Source organism: Delphinapterus leucas, chromosome 19 (genome assembly GCF_059928025.1).
Source record: "Delphinapterus leucas isolate spDelLeu-1000000601 "Yukka" chromosome 19, BTC_Dleu_Yukka2, whole genome shotgun sequence".
Classification (NCBI taxonomy): Eukaryota; Metazoa; Chordata; class Mammalia; order Artiodactyla; family Monodontidae; genus Delphinapterus; species Delphinapterus leucas.
This window is the reverse complement of record NC_143147.1, coordinates 59,617,825-59,637,276: the sequence shown is the minus strand read 5'-3', so window position 1 is coordinate 59,637,276 and position 19,452 is coordinate 59,617,825. Positions and strand designations below refer to the sequence as shown.

General features: G+C 47.6%; 2 protein-coding genes across 4 annotated transcripts in view; both read left to right on the top strand.

Annotated features, from left to right (window-relative positions):
- Positions 1-12,144, top strand: part of RNF213 (ring finger protein 213) — a 111,684-nt gene extending 99,540 nt beyond the window's left edge. For all 3 annotated transcript variants that reach the window (XM_089901578.1, XM_022589405.2, XM_089901579.1), the window contains 12 exons: positions 532-700; positions 1,949-2,040; positions 2,791-3,042; positions 4,204-4,336; positions 4,679-4,762; positions 5,178-5,358; positions 5,629-5,830; positions 6,956-7,033; positions 7,962-8,156; positions 8,592-8,681; positions 8,775-8,953; positions 10,169-12,144. In XM_089901578.1, coding sequence (XP_089757704.1) covers positions 532-700; positions 1,949-2,040; positions 2,791-3,042; positions 4,204-4,336; positions 4,679-4,762; positions 5,178-5,358; positions 5,629-5,830; positions 6,956-7,033; positions 7,962-8,156; positions 8,592-8,681; positions 8,775-8,953; positions 10,169-10,322 — 1,809 coding nt within the window. In that variant the 3' untranslated portion in view covers positions 10,323-12,144. The remainder of the gene's footprint in view (positions 1-531; positions 701-1,948; positions 2,041-2,790; positions 3,043-4,203; positions 4,337-4,678; positions 4,763-5,177; positions 5,359-5,628; positions 5,831-6,955; positions 7,034-7,961; positions 8,157-8,591; positions 8,682-8,774; positions 8,954-10,168) is intronic.
- Positions 12,145-15,329: 3,185 nt separating this feature from the next.
- The window catches only part of ENDOV (endonuclease V), a 53,501-nt gene continuing 49,378 nt past the window's right edge, over positions 15,330-19,452 (top strand). The window contains 2 exon segments of the mRNA XM_022589401.2: positions 15,330-15,478; positions 15,796-15,967. Coding sequence (XP_022445109.2) covers positions 15,345-15,478; positions 15,796-15,967 — 306 coding nt within the window. The 5' untranslated portion in view covers positions 15,330-15,344.

Here is a 19,452-nt window from a genome sequence, read left to right as displayed (position 1 = left end):
AGTTCTAGCCACTTCTTGTGGATTTCAAATATGTCATTGTTACCTAATGCAAAACATAATATAAAATTCACATATCCTAATTTTTCTCACTGTGGTCTATGGTGGTAAGGGGGAAGTACTTGTCAGATTATGTAAAATCAATTTTTAATGAACGGCTCTATGTCTCCGGTCCACACCTGGGAATGGAGAGGCTAAAATAACCATGACTTTACCTGTCTTTGCTGCAGCTCTGGGGAAGAAAGAGAGCAGGCTGCATTTCCTCTAAGTTAATTAACCACGATAGCAAAAAGTTCAGGCTTTGAAAATTCTTTACTTCACACTGAGGATATAGAAGCCACTTGTTTTCAGACCTGTGGTCATTTCTGCTTCTGAGCCTTCTCTCGCCACTGCTGTTTGAATCACACTGACATCCCTCCTAGAGACTCTCCTCTGGCTCGGGGCTGGTTCTTCACCCCTCCTGACCTCTCCTGAGCTTGCCATCTCCTCCACAAACAAGATCTGGCTTGACATTTTGTCCCCTTGCCCCCACAGGCTTTGATGAACATCATTAAGCCTCCGGTGAGGGATCCAGAAGGGTTTCTGCTGCAGCATATCCAGAGAGACCTGGAGCAGTTAATGAAGACGCTGGGGAGGAGTGCAGATGAGACCGCCAGCGCGGTGCATCTTGTCCTCAGCCACCTCCTCAGAGAGCACGGCCACAGTGAGGAGCCGGGCATGGGGCCGAGGGGCGTGGGGCATGGCCAGCAGAGGAAGCAGCGCACTCGTCCTGACCCCAGAGCGAGAGGAAGGGGAAGCAGGGAGACATGCACCTTCCAGAGAGTGGGGGAGGGGAGGGCCTTTCCATTGATCCCCTGCTGGGTGTGCTCAGAGTGTTAAATGCCGGTGTTTTGGGGAGGCTTACGTTTCAAAAGTCAGCCTCCGTTGTAGTTTACCCACTGTATAGGGAGCATATTGTTGTCATCCCAAACAGGTGATGTGTGTTAAAGAAACATCACCATCAGAGAGACTAATGTTTGATGAGCGCTTGGAGCTTGGTCTCTGTACATCTGTCCTGTTTGGCGGGGGCAGCATCTGCTTTTCCTAAAAGATACCGCCGTTGTGGGCTGACTTAATGTATGCACGTGTCCATGGTTTGTTACATGAAAAAGCAGGCTATCTATTATGTTCGCTAAGCTAATTTTTCTATTTTAAAATTTAAAGTCCACACAGAAAGAAAAGGTCTGTAAGACAAGTTAGTAAGAGGGTTATCTCTGAGTGGTGGAATTAAGAACAGTTTTGTTTTCTTTTTGCTTACCTGCAAAAATCTTTTAAAATTACCACTGTAATGACAATGTTATTTAAAATAATAACAATAGCAATAAAAAGTTCTGCTACTTTACAAGAAAATCCATTCCCACTTCAGGAGCTTTTTTGCCAGAAGCCAACATCAGTATATATTTTCCATTTAGCAAAACTTTATTTTATTTTAAGCCTCTCATTCTAGTGCAGTTACAAACTAGGTAAGCTCACCCAGTATCATACTGACAAAGTGATCAAATTCTAGAAGCATGCCAACAGTTTCCACAGCACTCTGCATCACGCGGGCATCCACAGGGTCCCGCCTCCATTCTCAAGCCCAGGTGGCAGCAGCTGAGGCAGCTGGTGCTACCACTGGCCACCATTATTTTGCCCCTGGGCTTCTGATTTAAAGTACTGTCCTTTCAGTAATTTTGTTCAGAATGGTTTTAAGATGATAACTATGTGGGTTAGAGTTCTTAGAGTTCTAAGTTTCTTCATGAAGATCATGAGGTTGGTGGCAGCAGCAGGAACCATTTTTAAATGCTGAGATTAATTTAGGAAGATATACCCGCCCCCAACCCCAAAAGGAGCATTATTTCAATTTAACATTTATTTAGTGTTTATGCAGACTGCTTTTGTTTCTTGGTAACAGACACATTTTTCTTTGTAGGGTCTTTAAATTTTGACGCAGAATTGTCAACCAGAGAAAAGAGGAACAGCTGGGAAAAGCTTTTTGAGACTATTATTCTGCCGGAACTAAAGGTAAGTGATGCATAGCTACAGGGCTACTTTGGGAAAGTGTGGGAGCGTGTTTCCTGGGCCTCTACTGAGTGCTCGGTCTGTTGTCCGAGTGTCCCTTATTGAAGCCCTAGGCTAAGCCCCAGATTTAGGTTTCTCTATCCGGTCACCCCACCCTCCTGTTGCCCCCGCCCCATCCTATCCCCTCCCAAGGCTGGTCAGTGTGTCGGGTTGAGGAATTACTGGGAAAGTGCAGGCAGTAGTTTTCACTCCGTTACTTTTTACAGCAGAATGTGAGAGCAAGAGGCAAAGAAATAAACCCTGTCAGATAAGAATGTTACTGAGAGTAACTAGGCCCATCAGGAAAAAGAAGTCATCAAGTAAAATAATGGTAATAAAATAAAGGTCTCTGAGGACTTCCCTGGCGGTCCAGTGGTTAAGACCTTGCCTTCCACTGCAGGGGGCACAGGTGTGATCCCTGGTCGGGGAACTAAGATCCCACATGCTGTGTGGCAAGATCAATAAATGAATGAATGAATTAATTAATTAATTAATTAAATATAGGTCTGTGAGACTTGTTCTGTTTGGGAAGATAAAAGCCTACAGATAAGGATCACATAAATTATAATAAAAGATGGCAAATATGAATATTTGATTACGGGCTAAAACGAGGAGGGTGGGTCTCTGAATCTGCCCACTGGTAAGGTCACTAGGTGTCCAGCCTGTCTGCAGTAGCATCTCATTTCCAGATCCCATGTCGCTTTCCTTACCTAGCATCTAGATAAAACCCTCCTGGCGGTGAACACTCGGATCAGCCAAGATGAGCGCATCAGCTCCAACCCTGTGGCCAAAATCGTGTACAGTGATCCGGTGGCCTTCCTGCCCCACCTGCCCCAGAATAGCGTGGTTCACTGCTCTAAGATGTGGAGCTGCAGGAAAAGGATCACCATTGAGAACCTCCAGCACATTGTGGAGCAGAAGAATGGCAAAGAAACAGTGCCCGTCCTTTGGAAGTTCCTACAGAAGGTGAGGCTGCCTCGCCGTGAATGCTGCCTACATGTCCCTTGGAGACGTGAAGGCCCCACTCTCATTTAGTCCGATTAGTCCTGAGGATGGGACAGCCATCAGACTACTTTGATTTTTGAATAGAATGTCTCTGGCAGAAGACTCAGGGATAGAGCAGAGATCTCTAGACACATCAATCTATATGAGTTGTTTGAAACATAAAGTCACAGGTGAAATATGTACACGAGTTGGAATTAGCAGGTATCTGTAAAGAACTTGAGGGCCAGGAGGGTCTCTCCCAATCACTCAGCAAGAAAGAATACAATGAAAATGTTTCCTTTGTCTTTTCATCTTCACCCCTGCCCCCAGTGCCTGGAGCAGTTAGTCACCAATGAGTGTCTGTTGAATAAAATAACTCGAGTTGAGAATGCACAGCCAAAATCAAACAAACAAGGAATCTTCCCTGTTCCTGAACCATTCGGAGTGAGGGTGGTGGTGGGATTGTGGGGAGGAGAGCAGTAAAGTGTGTGTCATATCTTTTAGAACCAGAATTACACACGGTTCCTAACTTTAATCCATGTGAACTTTTACTCTCTACAATAGATTTTCTAATCATTTCCCTCCATGGACCAATATATGCAGTCTAGGAAGAAGTAAGATGACTCAGGAACTTCTGTGGGTCAGTTAATGAAAATGAATTCCCAGTGGGAAGGCCATTGTGTTAATACTGTGATCTGTCACGGATATGCACAGGTCCATTAAACTGAAGAAGCTTAGGTCCTAGGTCTTCAGAACGACACCGGAATAGCGCCAAGCCTCATTGCCTAAAAGCTTGGTCTTCTTGGTCTCAGCAGCTCCTCTCCACACCTAGCCCATCTCATGGGCTCAAGAGGCTGCTTTCTTTCATCAGCTTCTGGCAAACACATTTGATGTGTCGGCCCTACGGGTTTGTTCCCCAACCTCTAGAGGGTAGAAGAACACTGGCCAACACGTTGTAAGCAGTCACTAGGTACTTGCTGAAAGAATGGTGTGGCCTGTTCCCCATTCTCAAGTATCATTATGTGTCATCATGTAAAATGGCACGTTGACCAGGTTAAACTACAAATACACATCCTGAGCCAGCCTTGAAGTCTGTTTCCCCAGTACATTAAAAAGTGTTCCTGGCGGTCTTCCCTTCTCTAGGAAGCAGAACTGAGACTGGTGAAATTCTTGCCTGAGATTCTGGCCCTGCAAAGGAATCTAGTGAAACGATTCCAGAATGTTTCAGAAGTTGAATACAGATCCATCAGAAGTTTCATTAGCAGTCACAATTCAGGTAGGTCTCTGCTCTCATAGGGGATCAGGACGATCCATGTTGTGGTTCAAAAGGATCAGTCCAACTCAGAGACTCCAGTTCAGGGCTAATGTGTGCTCTGTACCCTAAGCTTGTAGCATAAGGCAGTAGGTGCTGTGAATCCCTGGGACACATTAGAGGCTTTTGCCGTAACAGACAAACACCTCCCTCTCTGGTTCCTCAAACTCAGCTTTAGTTTAAACAGCATTTAGAACGTGTTGGTGATGGCATGAAGGTAGGGGTCAAAGAGCAAGTAAGTCTGTTGGTTTGACCTAGACGGAGTAGGTGTTATCTTGGAGTTCTAACAAGTGTTTTGTTTGACAGATGGGCTGAAGCAGTTATCCTGCGACAGAATCATTATCTTTCTGTCGACGTGGAACAAGCTGAGGCGATCGCTGGAGACCAATGGTAAAGTGTCAAATCCCCTTTAACACTAAACATTATAGGAGCACCTCTCTGAAGGCCCTTTCTCTCCAGCCTAACTCTTCTTGTTCCACGTCTGCACGGTGCCATGCTGTGTGCATCTAATGCTGGATCTGAGGACTCTTGGTGGGGTGTCTGAGATGAGTGCATAACATATCAGGAAGAGCAAACCCTCAGTCCTCTTGAGTCTATAAATACGGTATCAAAAAGGAGTTGAGAACATTTGAAACTTATCAGCACATAAAATAGAGATGGGAAGCAAAAGCACGCCTGGTTCCCAGCTCTTTTGTGTTCTGTCGAGGTGGCTTCTGCGTTGCTCCCACTCCCACCGTGGTGGGCTCCCAGTCCTGATGCTGTGAAAGAAACAGCAGGGAGGTGACTGCCCCTCTGTCATTTAAAGGTGAGATCAAGCTACCTAAAGACTACTGCAGCCGCAACCTTGATCTGGACACTGACTTTGAAGTCATCCTGCCGCGCCGCCAGGGCCGGGGCCTCTGCTCCACCGCCTTAGTCAGCTACTTGATTAACTTGCACAACGAAATTGTCTACGCAGTAGACAAGCTCTCCAAGGAAGACAACAGGTGAGCATGCAGGCCCGCAGCAGGGGACGCCCTTCCAGCCCAGGAAGTCGTTTCTGAGGCGGCACAAGCAGGGAAGCAGGGTCCCCAGGCCTGGGGACAGCGAGCCAGGCTTCAGGTCCTTCTCGAACAGATACCCTTCGGCCACCCTCACAAGTGTCACAGATTTGCATGTCCCTTCATCTGCACAGCCCATGGCAACATCAGACAGGAGCTGACTCCATATCACCAGGCCATGACTGGAGTGCTGAGCTCTATCTATCTGTCCCCCAGCTACTCCGTCGACGCCTCCGAGGTCGCCGACCTGCACGTCATCAGCTACGAAGTGGAGCGGGACTTGATTCCACTAATTCTCTCCAACTGCCAGTACCACGTGGAGCAGGGCGGGGAGACCTTGCAGGAGCTTGACCTGGAGAAGGTCCAGCGCCAGATCATCAGCCGCTTCCTGCAGGGCAAGCCCAGGCTAACGCTTAAGGCAAGGCTGACCTGCTGTATTATGTGGTCGGCGTGTCTGTTTTGCAAAAGTTTCCCTGAGTGTGGCTTTGATCACAGTGGTTTCAAAGTGAGGAGGGACGGACGGACCCTTCTTCCACACCCCCAGTGTCCACGACCACCCCTGCCACTGGGGCTGACGGCTCTCCAGAGCTGTCTATGCATCTGGATCCACACTTCATTACCCCAAGGGTGTCTGCAGGTCTCAATGGACTCATCGCCCGGATTTCTATGCCGTAATTAATGGCACCACCAAAACCTCATTGTTTCCCCCCTTTTCCTTTAGTCTGCACACACAGTCTGTCATCTGGCGCCCCCGTTTCACCACCATAGCCATCAGGCACCCCCGTTTCACCACCAGAGCCCGCTGCTCTAGTTCAAAGCATCTGTCCTTAAGTTCCACTGCTACGGTAGCTCCCAACTGGTCCCTGCCTTCAGGCTCTTTAGCCCACATTTCTTACTTCCAGATCTGCATCCCACCGCCCTGTTGGATAACCTTGATGCACATGTGGCACAAAAGGCCCTGTGGCCTTGCCCTGACCCTGTCTCTAGCCAGTTCCCCACATTGAACCCCATAACCTCACATACTGGATCACTCTCCCTCCCCTGAATGCACCCTGCACTTCCACATCTGTTCTTTACCTGGGCTGTACTTGCTCCTTCCAGGTCCAGTCAAGGGTATGGTACTTCAGTATATTTATGCTCCTTCCCTGCCCACAGTTAAACTGTGAACTGTTTGAGCTCAAGCCTGCTTTTAATTCACTCTGCTCTCCCTGTTAGCAGAGTGCCCCCTCATTCAGTCTGTTCTCAGTGTCCCATTGGGAGGTCCTCAGGACCTACTTCCCCCGGCGGCCTGCAGGCCACAGTATTCTACATGACAGTATCTGCTTGGCCACAAAGGCCAGGCTGGGTTCCTCATGTCACTGTTTCCATAGATTACGGGTTAAACACGGACATCACGTGGCAACGAGGAGCTGCCTGCTTTGCCTGGTGATGCACTGAATCGCATGGGACTACATTTGAGTTTCTGCTCAAGCATATATTGTCATTTGATGGAAACCTCCACAGTGGATTCCATTTCCAAAGACTCTTTTCTTTCTCACTTTAGGGAATACCCACTCTGGTGTACAGACGTGACTGGAACTATGAACATCTCTTCATGGACATCAAGAACAAAATGCCACAGGTGATGATGATCAATCTTATTTGCGTGTGCCCCTGCCTTATCAGTGTTTCCATCCATGTTAGGACTCTTCCACCCTCACTCCTGGCATTTGCCATGAGCACCAAAGAGTTTCAGGGCCTCCCTACATTCAGAGCCCAGTGCTCTAGCCAGACGGCAAGCAGGACAGCAGATCAACAGAAGTTTTCTTGTTGAGTATAAACAGATTGAAATCTTGTGCTTGTAGTTTTTTAGCAATGATGTCATGACTGTGTATGCTGATGCAAAAGGTTCATAGAATTTATTTATTCCTGCTTTTCTGGTTTATGTGTGTTATGTGTGGGGGGGTGTGTGTGTGTGTGATGTATATGTGTGTGGTTTGTATGTATGTATATGTCCATATGCATATCTTCACCAAGTTGATTTGAGGATTCAGTGAGTTCATCTCTCTTTCTGTAACATACCTAAGTACTGCTGACACTTAACAAGCACCAAGTGTTAACTACTGCTGTTTTGGGGCTTTTTTTGGTTTTTTTTTGGCTGCTTTGGGTCTTTGTTGCTGCGCGCAGGCTTACTGTAGTTGCGGTGAGCGGGGGCTACTCTTCATTGCGGTGCGTGGGCTTCTCATTGCGGTGGCTTCTCTTGTTGTGGAGCACGGGCTCTAAGCACGTAGGCTTCAGTAGTTGCAGTGCGCAGGCTCAGTAGTTGTGGCGCACGGACTTAGTTGCTCCACGGCATGCGGGATCTTCCCAGACCAGGGATTGAACCCGTGTCCCCTGCATTGGCAGGTGGATTCTTAACCACTGCGCCACCAGGGAAGTCTTACTGCTGTTTAAATTAGAGAGTCTGTCCCATTTTGTGGCCTTAGCAGTGAAGAAGGTAAGCACTCTTATCAAGTAGCAGTGCGCAGGAAGCCCCAACCATGAACTCTATCCTGCTTTTGACTTCCTAGAGCCCCCTCCCCAACGTGGCCATCAGTGCCATCAGAGGACAACTGCAGTCCTACAGCGATGCCTGTGAAGCTCTGTCTGCCATAGAAGTCACGTTGGGGTTTCTGAGCACAGCTGGGGGGGATCCAAACATGCACTTAAATGTGTATATCCAAGACATGCTGCGGATGGGTGATCAGGCCTCACAGGTTTCAAAGGTGGGTCTCATGTCAGCCTCTCTCCAAAGGAAATCAGCATTGTCCCCCTCCATCATCTCCCCACTTCCCACTGGGATACCACCACCCAGGGAGTACTGATCGAAGCAGCCCCTGAAAAGGAGGGGAGGCAAGAACACCCCCTCCCCCAGCCAGCCCGCAGTGTAGTCAGAACACACTGATGGGAAAGGCGGAGATGTGCTTGGAACGTAAAGATCTAGACTCAGTGCCGCAAATGTGCGGAGGCGTGCCTGCAAACTGCACGCCACTGGTGGACTCCGAGATGTTGCAGCGGGGAGAGGGCTTTCAGAGACGTTCTGGAGATGAGGCAGGGAATTAGCGGACGAAGCAGAGGTGCCTCTGTGGTGAGGGAGGTGGAATCAGTGCAGGGCCAAGTGAAAACAGCACCTCCTATTCAGGAGTTCTGTTCTCTTTCAGGCCTTAAACAGATGCCAGTTAAAACACACCATCTCCCTGTGGCAGCTCCTCTCTGCCCACAAGTCTGAACATCTGCTTCGACTGAGAAAAGTGAGTCTGGCCTCTTCCTGTCCACCTGGACGAAAGGAGCCTCACGCTCCCTTCCCAGGCTTCCGTGTGTCATGTGTTCTTATTTCATTCCAGGAGCCATTTGGGGAAATCAGTCCAAGGTACAAAGTTGATCTCAGCCCTGAAAATGCTAAGCTGCTCAACACCTTCCTGAATCAGATTGGCCTGGATGCCTTCCTCCTGGAACTTCACGAAATGATGGTCTTGAAGCTAAAGAACCCCAAGACCGCGGAGAATTTCAACCCTGAGTGGAGGTACAGGCTTGTAAGCCTGCTGAGGCACACATACAACATTCTGCCGCGTCTCCCGAGATCTTCCACAGTCGTGAAAATCATTCTTACGTTACTGCAGAAATTGGTTTCCTGCTGATGTACCATTACCAATTGCAAAAAAGTCATATATTCTCATTATAACAAGTGGACTTCCTACGTCAGAGAGATGTGCATTTTAAATTTGATAGAAAAAGCTATGCCAATGTATAGTGTATAAGAATACCCAACATTGGATATTATTCGTCTTTTACATTTTTACCAATCTAATGGCCCAAAAATGGTATCTCATTTTTGCTTGTATTTTCCTACTTACTGGTGAGGCTGAAAATATTTATCAGCCATTTGTATATCTTCCTCCAAATTGCCTCTTGATATCTTATGATTATTTTTCTTTTGGGCTATTTGTCTTTTTCTTAATCTTTTATCTGTTTTGTTACAAATGCTCTATCTTTAATTTTATGAAGCCAAATCTGGCAGAATTTTCCTACAGAAGTTTCCAAGGACTCTTCAGGAAAAATATACCTATAAGAGTCTTATCCCAAGGTTATAAAATATTCTCCCATGTTTTTTCCTGTGCTTTTATAGTTTTATATATTACATTTGTTTTGTTAACCGATTATTTTTATGTGTGGCCTGAGGTAGGGATTTAGCTTTACTGTTTTTCTAACTAGATAGATAGTGAAACTCCAGTTTTCCTCACCGACACACTTCGTAATTGCTATTTTCCTCCATTATGTATATGGCATATGCCTATTTACATTTGTATTCTTTGAATTTATTCAAGAAGTCTTTACTATCCTGGACTTTTAGTGTAGGGAAAGAAGATCCCTTTTCTAGAGAATTTACGATCTTTGTTAATACAAATGAACTGGAATATAAGCTTTTTTTGAATGGCGAGGCTTTTTTTGTAAAGCAGGTGTATTACTAGAGTGCTTAGAACCATCTGACGGGGCCCCTATCAAGGGGCGCTCCATCCCATAGGGTATGTGCACTGCAGTGTGGGGAGCAGCAGGGATGTACTAAAACCTTGAACCCAGGATTCTAGTGCCAGGTCGGTAACTCAGCAGTTGGTTGACTCTCGTTATTTCTGGCCTTCATGAGCACTTTGGTTCTCTGACGACCTGAAAAAGCAACCAGTGATGGTCTCCTTATGTCACATGACTGTTTAACGCTGTCTCTTGTTCCTTGGTTTTTCAGCCTGAGAGACACACTGGTGAGTTACATGGAGACTAAAGAGAGTGAAATTCTTCCCGAAATGGAATCTCAGTTCCCAGAAGAGATACTGCTTTCCAGTTGTGTCTCTGTGTGGAAAACGGCTGCTGAACTGAAACGGAATCGACAGACGAGATAGAATCATTTTCTATCTCTGCAAGAGACTTGGGCAGAGAAGGCTCTTGCCTCCTCACTGGTGGGATGGGTTCCTTTGTGGGCTATTGCCTTTGTGCGTGCTTAGAAGGAAAGCTATTGGCACAGCACTAAATTTGAGACCAAGATGTGCTGTCTGGCTGACAACTTTTTGAGATCCAAGCTGTTTCAGGAACATGTGTATATTCTGAAACTATCTTCTCATGTTCTGAATACCATTCATTAGGATGTGAAAATTGAAGATTATATGAAACTAGAATAAACCACCATCCTCTGCACTCCAGGAGAAACCAAAAAATAGTTTCTCAGCTTCACATGTAGGAATCTGTGCCTCAGATGTCCTAGCTTCTTACCATGCACGTACCCAGCCCACCAGGCCCTTCTTCCTCAGACCACTGCATAGTGACAGGGAGGGAAAATGGGGTTATTAATTTGTCTTCTTTTCTAGTTTATTCTGCACTCACAAACAAGAATCTGGCTTTCTTCTTTCTTCCATTCCTTTAAATTCAGAAAATTGTACAAATATTTCTAGGTTTTCAAGAAGATATGAAAAAGTGCCAGACTCTTTTTTGTCTTCTCACAAATACAAGTCAGGGCATTCTGTGAGTGCCGTGAGGCCAAACTAGCCAGCCCTCACCCAAGCCCGCAAATGAGTCACTGCCAAATTTCCAGGGTCAGAGCCCACAAGCTTTCATTGTGAAGAGCACTGGGCCAAGAGTCAAGGACACTTTCAGTGTCTTAGTTTGATTTCCTTCCAGTTCTAGTATTCTAGTAAATTCTAAATGAAAGATTATCAGTGTAAATTTGGATCAAAGGCATGGTTCTGGCATTTCTTGGGGAAGTTTTTGCCTCTCTACCATTCTGCCAAATAAACATGAACTCTTAGTGTGGTCTTGATTTCCCCAAGTGTATGACTATCTGGTCCTTTCTTTGGGTCTCAGCCAAGGCATAATAACACTCAGAGAGAATATAAAACCAGTCACATTTCTGAAAAAGGAAATAAAGAATAGTCAACACACCCTGATCTTGTGCTGCTTTTCTCACTGTGTTGTGCCTTTTCTTCAAAATCTACTTGATGCTTCTGGCCTCTCTGGACTAATTCCTGTTCCTAGATAGCTCAGCACCTGTTAGCCCTGGGATGACAGCTGTTTACAAGTCAGAGGTAAATGTCTTTTCATACATATTCTGAATGAGATGATGACTCAATCAACTTGAAATTGGGCCCATGGAATGGGGAGAGCTACAAAAATAGAAAATGCTCGCCAAGGACACCATGGGCCCTTCAGCACCATTGGAGGGAGCCGTAGAAGAATCCGTGCTCCATTTCTATTACTTTGGTTTCTCTTCACCATGTTTGATAAAGGGGAGCACAGGAATCCAGGATTTGATACAATATCCAATTGCATGTAGTAACCTCTGATTGTTGAATCATTCCACGCAGAGGCACTCTGCCACAATATCAGCTGGACTGTGCATTTAATGGATGTGAGAGTGGGAGAGTTGCTTGTTCATCCCTTCAGTTTCCACTTGGAACTCCTTTGATACCTCAGAGTTGGGATGGAGCTGGCCAGCCTGTGAAGACCTCCTTTGGTGGGTGGGGGGGAGAATTTTTTTTCCCACTTTTATGAAGGTTTTATTTTTTTGATGAAGATAATGTTGTTTTGTATGCTATGCTTTCAAAGTGTTAACTGCCATTATCTAGCATTATCTTGTTTGTACAGAAATACACTGGCCTAGCACAGGCAGATGTAAATTTTGTTATACTTGTCATAGCTGTTTTAATAAACTTGAGTTTTGCTGCTAAAGAATCCTCTTTGGGGAAGAGGCTTTGGGGAATGGTTTCATGTGTTCGTGGAGATGTCCTTGCAGGGGTGTCCATAAAGTGGAAGGTTCTTTTTTTTTTTAAATTTATTTATTTTTGGCTGCGTGGGGTCTTCGTTGCTGTGCGTGGGCTTTCTCTAGTTGTGGCGAGCAGGGGCTAATCTTCGTTGCGGTGCATGGGCTTCTCATTGCAATGGCTTCTCGTTGCTGAGCCTGGGCTCTAGGCGCATGGGCTTCGGTAGGTGTGGCACGTGGGCTCAGTAGCTGTGGCTCACGGGCTCTAGAGTGCAGACTCAGTAGTTGTGGCGCACGGGCTTTGTTGCTCCGTGGCATGTGGGATCTTACCGGACCAGGGATCGAACCCGTGTCCCCTGCATTGGCAGGCGGATTCTTAACCACTGCACCACCAGGGAAGTCCCAAAGTGGAAGGTTCTGGACAGAAAACATACACTCTGGTTTAGAATGTGACAGGGTAAACTTTTCCTGTGGACAAAATGACAGCAGAGCTGAAGTGGAGTTTCACACTGCTCCCCCGTCGCCAGGCTCAGGGGCTAAAGCTTAATCCTAGAGGGCTGCCCTCCCACTCCCTGCCTAACAGGACTTTCCTGGAGGATAGCAGAGCTCCAGCCAATGATGAGTAACAGCTGATTCTGTCAGGGGGCTGGGCTGTGGGATGGGCAAACAGCTCCTCAGGAAAAGGAAATAGACACTGGAGGGAGAAACAGTAAATTTCCAGCAGCCCACTTTTGTTCCAGTGGCAAAACACTGCTTTAGGGGAAAACTGCATTTTCCTCTTCTAAAATGAAGAGGTTCCTCCAGGAGAGAACCCCATGGTCTGGAACCGCAGCAAGGAGAAGAGGCGCTGGTTCACGAAGGAGACGTGCCCCCCGCCCCGTGTCTTCTTCCCCACAGCGTCTGTGTCAAGTCCACCTACTCTCCCTTCCTCAGTAGCTCCTCACTGACCCTGACCTTCCCCTCTAGCCCTGCCTACTCATTCTCATTTCCATTCATATTCTGGATTGTTCCTGCTCCACAGTTCTGTCTGCTTTCAGCCCAGAAGGAAGCATTCACTAGGTTGGTGATGACTTAATCTGCAAATCTTCACAACTGATCACTGTCTCCTTCTTTCTAAGACCTTACTATGTGTGTAAATTATTTACCTTTCATCAGTGGCTGTAGGATTTCGTCACGTGTTAACTGAGACAAGTCATGAGCTATTTCAGTCACTCCTAGGTTCAGGCAATTCCAACCCGGAAACAAATTTCTAGTGATAAACAATCACTGTGAAGAAAGGGCTTTGCTCAGTAGGTAAAGCTACCCATGTCCAGCCCCGTGCAAGGGCACTGCTACATCTCTGACTTCACATGTTCGCAACAAGTGTAGGGTCGCTGTATCAGCTGGGTCTAGAGAGACACTAAATGAGAAGGTAGAAGAAGAAAGCCTGAGGCCTTGAGCTGAATAACAATCCATCCAACCATGATTAGCATTTTTATTGCTTCCTGCTCTTTCTAATCCCTCTCTTCACTAATTAATCCCCTGCTCAAACATTATGAATCTCATTTCCAACTGGAAAAACACCAAGAAAGTGCCTTCTCCCAAGAAAGCAAATGCTGTCAAGATTGAAACCTCATCAGACTGAAGTGTATTCTGGGGACAGCAGGACCGTGCTTCCTTCTGAGGAGCTGGGATTATTTTGGGAAGCCATCTGGGGCAAGAGCAGAGAGAAACTGGAGGGGAAAGGGCCCAGCTGGAGCACATGGAAGCCACCCCTGCGACTGCATATCCTATAAAGGCCTGCCTTCAACCCTGCTCCCCTTCCTTCACACGTAGACCCACTTGGAGTGTTACACATTCCCCAGCATTCCTTCCCCATCACCACGCCTGTACCCTGAAGCACATCAGAACCTCAACCCAGAGCACTGCTCCTTCCTCAGCACCCAGTAACTGCCTCCTGTGGAGATGGAGTGACTCCTGATTACTAAAGCGAAATGCCTCTGTGTCCTGACTGCTCTGTAACACAACAAGGCTGACACACAGTACAACCCAGATGGACCGCAGAGTAAATCTTGGCTCTCCCATTTGCCGCCAGTGGTCAAATGCCATATGAAGCTTTTCCTGAACCTCAGACTCCAATCCTGTATTTTCCTCTTGAGGTCTATATTCAGACTAGATTACTTATCCATATACTTCTCTTAATTCCCCTAGTAGAATACAAACCATGGGTTAAATCGCTACACTTCAGCCTAGCTGGCTGCCTTTCAAATACACCAACCTCTTTGCTACCTCAGACCTTGAAATGCTCCCATATTATTTTCACTCCAGCACTTAACACAATTGCAGTTCCACCATGAGGAAGCTGTAACCCCAGCATCTCACACAACACCTGGCACAAAGAGAATGGAATTACTACTCATTCAATTGAAGAGCAGGGGTCAGTCAATGTTCCACAGGTTGTCCGTAGTAAGTCTTTCTGCTCACCAAGATCCACCGGGTCAAATTTACGAGTCTGGCTCCACTAAGGACTGTGTCCTGTCCTCAAAAAGAGTCCCTGAAACGGAGGTCAAGGTGTCATGTAAGCGGCAGATGCTTGGTGATGGCGTTCAGGACACACTACCCCAAAATATGGCACATTGGCGTATTGATCTTAAGCCGGAGAAATTCGAGAAAACGGCAGAAGCAGCAAGATCACTCCTTCTTCTCCCATTTTTCACTCCAAATCTCCGACGTGAAAGGTCCCCTCCCTGTACCAGGAGGGAGAGAGACATTCTCATCACCAGAGACAGGGCGTTTAAGGCCAAGGTGAGCAAACCTCCAACTGGTTTCACCATTTACTACCCACAGCCCCAAACCCCTCTGCCTTAACAATTCTTCACAAATTCATTGTTTCTTTATCCAAAGGGTATAAAGCTTCCCGCTCTGGTCACTTCAGGTCTCCACTCTCCGGTGAAAGGTGTCATGTACGTGTAGAAATTCAGTAAAATGTGTACACGTGCTTTTCTCCTGCAGATCTGTTAGTGTAACTTTCAGATCCCGTCAGGGGCCCTGGACGGGGACAACTTTCCTTCCCCCACGGCTGCGGGGAAAGGCTGACTCTGAGGTCGGCGGCCGCTACTCCCGAGCCGCTGGTCCCCAGCAGGGCCTCAGGCCACGAGGCGGCAACGTCCCGGACGCCGACCTGAGCGCCGCCATGGCAACGATGCGGTCCGGCGCCTGCGCGCGGCGCTCCGAAAGTGACGCCACAGGAAGGGGCGCTCAGGCCCGCGCCATGGCCCGAAAGGCGGCTGGGAGGCCGCAGGAGGAAACGCTGTCGCTCTGGAAACGGTAATGGGGCCAGAGGACGCGTAAGATCCGGGGACTGGAGCGACGAGGTTCCCCGCGGACCTCCGACCTCGTAATCCCCGGCTTGGGGCCGCGGGGGCCTGCGACCGTTTCCGGCGTGCGGGCGAAAGGGCGTTCGGGAGCTGTAGCTTCCGGCGACGCGTCTGGGTCCCAGGGAAGGGAGGGGGTGAGACCGGGAGGGTCCCCGGGTAGAGCCCCGAACCCCGGGCCTGGACGCTCCGTGTGTGGGCGGCCGCAGCCGTACCGCGGGGTGGGGGGATCTGGGCTGGACTGCCCGCTGGACCTGTTTCTGCCCTCAGGGAGCAAGCCCTGTTGAAGACACTTGTCGTGGACCGGGACACGGAGGCGTGGCAACGGGACCTCGCTTTTTCGGGTCTGCAGAGGGTCGGGGGCGTGGATGTGTCCTTTGTGAAGGGCGACAGTGTCAGCGCCTGCGCCTCCCTGGTGGTGCTCAGCTACCCTGAGCTCGAGGTAACCCCAGGGGGACGCTGGCCAGGGGCCGCTACGCTGGGCCCCGAGGTGCATTAGTGAGAGAGGTGGGGCTCTGGACAGGGAACAGTGTTAGGGTAGAACCCCGCTTCTCCTTTCGTGGGAGTTCATTAATGAATTGGGAAGCCTTTGAAAAGAAGAGGATAGGGGACAAAAACTGAAGTCATTCTGTGACTTACATCCAAATAAACTCATGATCTCCAAGTTTGGCCGTTATCTTGGGCTCCCCATGTCAGGGGCCCACAGCAACACACCCTCAAGTTGCCCAAGCTGGAAATCTCTGTCTTCCCGGACCCCTCACAGCAGGTCACACACGAACTCCATTTTTTCTCCCCCCTAAAATCACTGGAGTCTTATCTATCCACTTGTCTGCATCGCTGCTGTCCCTTCCCTGGCTGTGCCACCGTCACCTCTCCTGTAGGTGACAGGCAGAATCTTTCCTGGGTCCCTTCTCCATGCTGCCATCAGAGCAATTTTTCTAAAAACCAAATGTGAGCAGGTCACCACCTAGTCCACTTAGGACACTTAAGTGCCTATCCTGTGATCTCATGGTACATAAAAGTGACACTCACGGACAAGGCATAAAGGCCGTTCGTGATCTGACCCCTGCTTAACGTAACTCCCTGTAGGCTCACCTCTGGCTACCACCCGCTCCTCACCCACTCCCCACTCCAGAGGCCTTTGGCTTCCTCAAACACACCTTGCTGTGTCTGCCTGCCTGACCTTAGCAGTGATGTTTCCTCTCCTGGAATGTTTTTCCTGGCTAACTCCTCCTCATCTCTTAGGTCCTCCAGTAAGCCCCCCTTCGTCCTGCAAGACCAGGAGTTGCTCTCAGCACCCTCTCATTCCTCTTTATCACACTGGGATGGAATTGGCCTGTGTGTCTCCCCTACCAGAATGTAAACTCCACAATGGTAGGAACCATGCTGTCTTGCCCACCGGTTGTAACCTCTGCACCTAGTTCAATGCCTGACACATAGAAGACGATCGAATAGATAAGTGAATGAATGAACAGCGTGCCCACGATTCCTTTGGAGTCAACAGCTCAGGAAGCCTTGGCTAAAGAAGAGCTTGACGAGGAAACCTCTGCTCTGCAGCTTCAGCATTTCCCCCTCCCTGCTCCTCTGCCTGATCCCAAAGCTACTACCTTCCTGCCTCAGCGTCTTTGTGCTTTACTTGGAAGATCCTTTAGTCAAAATTCAGCAGAAATATATTGATACCTGACTCAGAGTTTGGTGAGGAATAATTGAGATCATATATGGAAATCAATTAGCATAATGGGCGTGTGGTAAGCCCTCAAAAATTAAATGCTAAGCCACTGTTAATTCTGAGGATGACTTCTCGCTTCTCAAGACCCAGTTCACTTGTTCCCATTGCTCTATACCTTTCTGTACCTGCAGAATTAACCACCCCCTTGTCTCTGTCCTAGGCCTGTTTCTTATGCATGTGCTATTACAGTACTTCTCACACTGTATTAAAGTTATCAGTTTAGGAGGTACTCGCAGATCTTACAGCCTGTTAAAGGAGCACTCTCCTTTTGCAGTAGTCTTCCTCCCCTCGTTGCAATAATAGTTTTGAATAGTTCCCCTTACCTCAAAGAAAAGTTATTGGTATATTCTGGTTTTCCCACCATCTGTAGGTTCTGAAGGGCAGGGTTATACTGTATTTCTTTTGGAGCCCCAACACTGAGCAAAGTGCTTGCTACTTGGATGTAGTCAGCACTTGTCATCCTGTGCTATGGAAGCTTAGACTAGGGAATGATCTTGGAATAGTCTGGCCCAATGACTCCCAAATGCCCAACCATGGATCTATGCAATGAGAGTCGCCTGGAAGTGCATTTAGAAATATGGATTCCATAGGCAAATCCATAGAGACACAAAGTAGATTTGTGGTTGCCAAGGGCTAGGGAGTGGGATGGAGGGTGACTGCTAATGGGTATAAGAATTACCTGGGGGCTTCCCCGGTGGTGCAGTGATTAAGAACCTGCCTGCCAATACAGGGGACACAGGTTCGATCCCTGGTGGGGGAAGATCCCACATGCCGCGGAGCAAATAAGCCCGTGCGCCACAACTACTGAGCCTGCACTCTAGAGCCTGCAAGCCACAACTACTGTGCCCGCGCACCACAACTACTGAGGCTGCATGCCGCAACTACTAAAGCCCGCGTGCCTAGAGCCCATGCTCCGCAACAAGAGAAGCCATGACAATGAGAAGCTCGCGCACCGCAATGAAGAGTAGCCCCCGCCCACCCACCGCAACCAGAGAAAGCCCACGTGCAGCAAAAAAGACCCAACACAGCCAAAAATAAATAAAATAAAAAAAAAACAAATTAAAAAAAAAAAAAAGAATTACCTGGGGGTGGTGAAAATGTTCTAAAATTGGATTATGGTAATGGTTGCACAACTCTGTAAATACCAGAAAGCGTTGAATTATACTCTTCAGGTAATTTTATGGTAGTAAATTATATCTCAATAAAGTTGTTAAAAAAAAGATTCCAGGGCCCCACTCCCTTTACTGATATTTACCTTTTTAAACAATCCTTCCTGTGATTCCAAAGCAAAGCCAGGCTGTGAATCACTGGTCTTCCTTTCGCACAGCTAGGAATCCTTTCCTCACCATCCCTGACAAATCATGGCCTCACACCAGAGCCCGTTCCATAGTTGGAAGCCTGGTTTGTATGTTCTTTTCCACATGGAGCTGAAATTTAGTTGTTTGTGACTTCTGCCTTAAGGTGCAGAGCACAGGACAAACCTTTCCTACCCTCCTATTTGAAGACAGTCCTGTGTTCTCCTGAGTTTCACTGAGGTGATTCCAGCTCCTTCACTTGCTGCTTGCCCTCCAGCCTGCCCTCAGTGAGTAGGGCCCATTTTTACATCCAGCACCCAGAACTGAATCGAGTACCTCAAGTGCAGTTCAGCCTTTTGGTTCAACCGTTTGGTGGGCCTAATGCACAACTCCAGCTTAGGTTGAAACTTGCATATCTTCACAGAGACTACTGACTAGATCATGCCCACATTCTATACAACTGATTTTTCCTTCTCCCAGAATTTTTTTTAACGTATTTATTGGAGTATAAGTGCTTTATAATGTTGTGTTAGTTTCTGCTGTATAACAAAGTGAATCTGCTATATGTATGCACATATCCCCATATCCCCTCCCTCTTGCGTTTCCCTCCCTCCCACTCTCCCTATCCCACCGCTCTAGGTGGTCACAAAACACCAAGCTGATCTCCCTGTACGATGCTGCTGCTTCCCACTAGCTATCTAGTTTACATTTGGTAATGTATATATGTCAATGCTACTCTCTCATTTCATCCCTTCTCCCAGATTTTTAACTTGAAAATGTGTGCACATACTGAAAAGTTGAAAGAGTAATACATTGAACACCCGTATACCCTCTGCTTAAGATTCAGCTGATTTTGTAGTCTTTGTGTGTGTGCGCACTGAGATTCAAGAGTGCCTCCTAGAG